Raw genomic sequence first — 4861 nt, forward strand, 5'->3', positions numbered from 1 at the left:
TGAATTATTTTGTTTGCACATTGTTTTCTATATAATATGGGTGAGGTCCTACAGTGAGGCACGCCATGGGACCTGGGATTTAGACCAGAGTTGTCCCATTACCGCAACATTGTATATACACATTCTATATGGGTGAGGTCCTACAGTGAGGCATGCCATGGGACCTGGGATTTAGACCAGAGTTGGTTCATTACTCCAACATTGTATATGCACATTCTATTCTATATGGGTGAGGTCCTACAGTGAGGCATGCTATGGGACCTGGGATTTAGACCAGAGTTGTCCCATTACCGCAACATTGTATATACACATTCTATATGGGTGAGGTCCTACAGTGAGGCATGCCATGGGACCTGGGGTTTAGGACAGAGTTGTCCCATTACCGCAACATTGTATATACACATTTTATATGGGTGAGGTCCTACAGTGAGGCATGCTATGGGACCGGGGATTTAGACCAGAGTTGGTCCATTACTCCAACATTGTATAGAGTCAAATTTTCACAAACTATTCATAAATAACTCCATTTATAAAATCACCTGTTGTAGTTTCAACCACAGCAGTATCTTGCTTCTGTGTTTCTACAGCAGCTGCCTGTGGATCATCATGTAGATATAAACCAGCCGATATATTACCAATAGTGGCCATCCATTCTTCATACTGATGTTTGCTTTCACCTTGTAAAACAACTACACGCCTGCTGTCTGATGATGTCACCTGTATATGGGTAGGGGAAGACGGGAAGTATTACTGTATGGTACGGTGGGAAAGATGGGACACATTTTCATTTTATTTTCTCATCCCATTTGGTATTAAACAAAGAACATTCAAAGAAATATAAAACTATATCCTTACGACTTCCATAGACTGTTGTTATTTGTTTAAAACAGGATCAGGATATTTGGATATTATGAGCTAAAGGTGTCTCATCTTCCCCTCAGTAATATATTATACAATTTTTCCGATATAAAATCAGAGTGTAACCAATTTTTATAACTTTAAATAACTATTTTTATTTATATATTAATAATGCATTGTTTAATAAGACTGAAAGCCTGGTCGGGTTATGTGTTATATAATATTGTTGCACATCATCTGGTATAAAGGACCCGCCCATGTATTTGCCTTCCTACTATTTAATGAATAAAAGAAAATAGTTGGCCCGTCTTGCCCCATCACACTCGTCCCATATTACCCCACTATACTTGTCCCATTTCCACCCCACCACACGTGTCCCATTTTCCCCCACCATGCCGGTCCCATTTTGCCCCATGAAAACGTGTTCCCTATTACCCCACCCCACTAAAAGTACAAGTTTAACCTGGAAAGCATTCCTTCGGTCATCTGTATCGATACGATCCACTGTACAAGCATCAAGATCAAGAAATAATTGGCCGGCCACCTCACGTTTGGATTGTTGCATTAAGTTCCCACCTTGAGTGAAGAAGTAACTTCGATGCCATTGGGATAGTAAACCACCTCGGCTGTGGGGTAGGGTGGGGGGGTTATTAGGGTGTGGTAATATGTGCTACAGCTTGTACATGTATGTTCTACTTATATGGGTGAGGTCCTACAGTGAGGCATGCCATGGGACTTGGAATTTAGGCCAGAGCTGGCCCAACATTGTATATGCACATTCTATTTTATATGGGTGAGGTCCTACAGTGAGGCATGCCATGGGACTTGGAATTTAGGCCAGAGCTGGCCCAACATTGTATATGCACATTCTATTGTATATGGGTGAGGTCCTATAGCGAGGCATGCCACGGGACCTGGTATTTAGACCAGAGTTGGCCAATTACCCCAACATTGTATATGCACATTCTATTGTATATGGGTAAGGTCCTATAGCGAGGCACTCCTGAGACCTAGAATGTAGGTCTAATATTACCCCAACACCCGGGGTGCTACCATCTAGACCCCACTGAGGCAGTTTATAGACCCTAAATAATAGAGATTATTTTCTATAAGGGTGAGGTCTTCAGTGAGGCACACCTGAGACCTGGAATGTAGGTTTATTACGCCAGGGTTTTGTTTTTTACGCCAGAGTTGGCCAATTTCTATTATTATAGTAAACCCAACGAAACATCATACAGGTATCACAATTTTTGCATAGAAATTATCAAAAACATAAACCACACCTTCTATAAAATAAATATCCGCTGATTTGTGTCCGCGATCGATCCACTGCAAGATCCGGGAAGTCCATGGAGGATGGAGGATCAGGGATGTAAGATCTTGTGCTTCCGGCATCCAATCTGTCCATACGCTCAACATCTAGGTCCCGGTTCTCACGGGCTTGCTCCTCTAACCTGGGATGAGAGGATGGTTTAGTTATAGTGAGAGGAACTTAATTTGTTTTCTATATTGTTTGGTTTATTTGGGACCCTAATCTGGGATGCAAAGAGTTTTATATAGGGGTATCAACAACAAAATAGTTTGGGGAAATTTAATAAGCTTGAATCTTTTTATGACCTGGTTTATGTTCATGCTTTTTTGTAATTACAGGAGTTGATTTATTTTCTGTATCATTTTTTAATTATGGGTGTTTAACAACAACAAAAATAAGACATATCAAAAAGTTTTTATGTCTTATTAAACTTTTTGTAACTTTTTATAATTTATAATGCATGTTGGACACACCTGACTTAAGAGTTAAACAAGACACATAAAAAGATCAAATCTTTATAACTTAATGTGTCAAGTGTATTCAATAACAATAGTAAGACAGCCATTAAAAACACGTGGTTTACAATCAAAGACAGTTAAAATTAAAGTAATTAAAAATACCATTCTATATGGGTGAGGTCCTATTCTATGGCCTACTCTTAATTTCTAATCTGGGATGCATTATCACACATACATAACAGAAAAACATGATTCTAAAAGGAGAGCATTTAAGTTCAGGTCCACCTAGGTAGCCTATGATATGTTTTATATCGAATATGTAGTTTATTTACTCACTTTGTTAAGTTTTCATTAAGTTTGGTCAAAGTCTCTCCAATGTCTTTCTTGCATATCTCAGATCCCATTTGAAAATATCCAATCTGAAATACAATCAAAACTATGCAAGGTTTCGTGTTATAACTTATAACAAAAGATAATGCTATATCACATTCAAAACTATGTATTTTTTTTGTTAAAGAGGTTCACAACTGTGCTATAAAACAGATTATGACGCCTGCTTTTTCGAAACACTAGAACAACAACTGTTGCGAGAATCGTGAAATAACTCCTTGTGTGTTTTAGTTATTTTTTAAACTGTTGGTATTAATATCTTACAATCTATAAAAACAGCATGATTTGTAAGCAATCGAAGTAAGGAATACCCGTGTTTCAACAACCTTTAATGCAATATCTCAACACCAAATATGGGGTATATAACACCCTTTTTATAACAACATATGATTGCAATATTCCAGCACCAACCTCTGACTGTAGAAAACTTATCACGGGGCGCAAGATTCCCCATTTCTTCTTCTCTTGTAGATTGTTTAAGAAGTTACAATACACCATTGAAGTCTGTGCGAAGAAATGATTGAATTTAAGCTATAAATAGTAATTCAGCTACCAGGTTTATTGCTCGACACTATTACCATTGTAGGCGTATGTGTCCCTGGGCAAAACACTATATGTGAATTGCTCCAACCCAGTGGCCACTAATGGGTTGTAGCATACTGGGTGTTAGGATAATGGGCTAACTGTAGCCTGTACCTAAGATCCAATGGCGTGGCATGGTGTGGGACCTCACTCATGTTAAAGAGAACTTATATATGAAGTTATACATTATAAACAGTGGTCATTTACTTTTTATAAGCATTGGCAATTTATCATATCATTTTAAACTTCCAGCATTAAACCTCATGTTTGATGCAAGCCACTAGTAAATAACACCAAAGCAAAGAAACCACCTTAAGTTTAAATATTACTTACATTATGAAATCCTTTCCTTGAAGCATACAAAGCATCTGTGGCTTCTTGCCAACCCTGGATTACAAGATGTCATTATAACATTATTACTTAAGTATAATACCCATTATATATAGACTATAACTTATTTACATACAAACTTAATGGGGTGAAGTATATAAAACAGTACATTGTATGGTTAATTGCACATCATATATAGTGGATTAATACACCTCATTATCCTTTACGTATATACTTAATGCAGTTAGCATATAATACAATAACACAGTACATGGTTATGGTAGTTTTATTGCACAGCATACATGGTATATTCATACACCCCATGCTCACTATCAACTTACATCACAAGTAACTATTTAGCATATTATTTATAAAATAGCTTAAAGTCACCTTTTCACTCGGTTTCTTCTTTGAAATCTTAGCAAGTTTCGCTGCAGCTTCTTCATGCTGTTTATCACTTGTGACAAAGCTTGATTTCAACCGAAGGTATTCAGCCATATCTTTTTCTACAAACCTAAGAAAGCATCTTTTTGTCAGGCAAACATTATGCCATCTGTATGAGCGTTTTTGTTATATTATTCAGCCAAGTTTTTTCTAGGGGCGTTCATGTGTTAAATATCATTCTATGAATACAGAATATATAACAACAGATTATGACGCCTGCTTTTTCGAAACACTAGAACAGCAACTGTTGTGAGAATCGTGAAATAACTCCTTGTGTGTTTTAGTTATTTTTTTAAACTGTTGTTAATAATATCTTACAATCTATGAAAACAGCATGATTTGTAAGCAATAGAAGTAAAGAATACCCGTGTTTCAACAACATTTAATGCAATATCTTTACTACAAATCTAAAGTGATTAAAATGCATCTGGTTATTTACACACACTTGGGTAATTAATGCAACTTAGGTATTGGTTATTTATATAAA

The 4861-nt window shown here is 36.8% G+C and overlaps 1 protein-coding gene across 1 annotated transcript; it reads right to left on the minus strand.

Moving 5' to 3' along the window:
* Positions 1-539: 539 nt before the first annotated feature.
* LOC100176004 (DCC-interacting protein 13-alpha) lies at positions 540-4463 on the minus strand (the record flags this gene model as incomplete). The annotated part of the gene is given in 7 exon segments (XM_002122523.5): positions 540-717; positions 1322-1484; positions 2142-2312; positions 2965-3047; positions 3430-3522; positions 3934-3987; positions 4321-4463. Coding segments are annotated over 7 exon segments (850 nt in total), but the record flags the coding sequence as incomplete, so codon positions are not given.
* Between the last annotated feature and the right edge of the window lie 398 nt (positions 4464-4861).

This window comes from Ciona intestinalis, unplaced genomic scaffold (assembly GCF_000224145.3).
Source record: "Ciona intestinalis unplaced genomic scaffold, KH HT000732.1, whole genome shotgun sequence".
Lineage (NCBI taxonomy): Eukaryota > Metazoa > Chordata > Ascidiacea > Phlebobranchia > Cionidae > Ciona > Ciona intestinalis.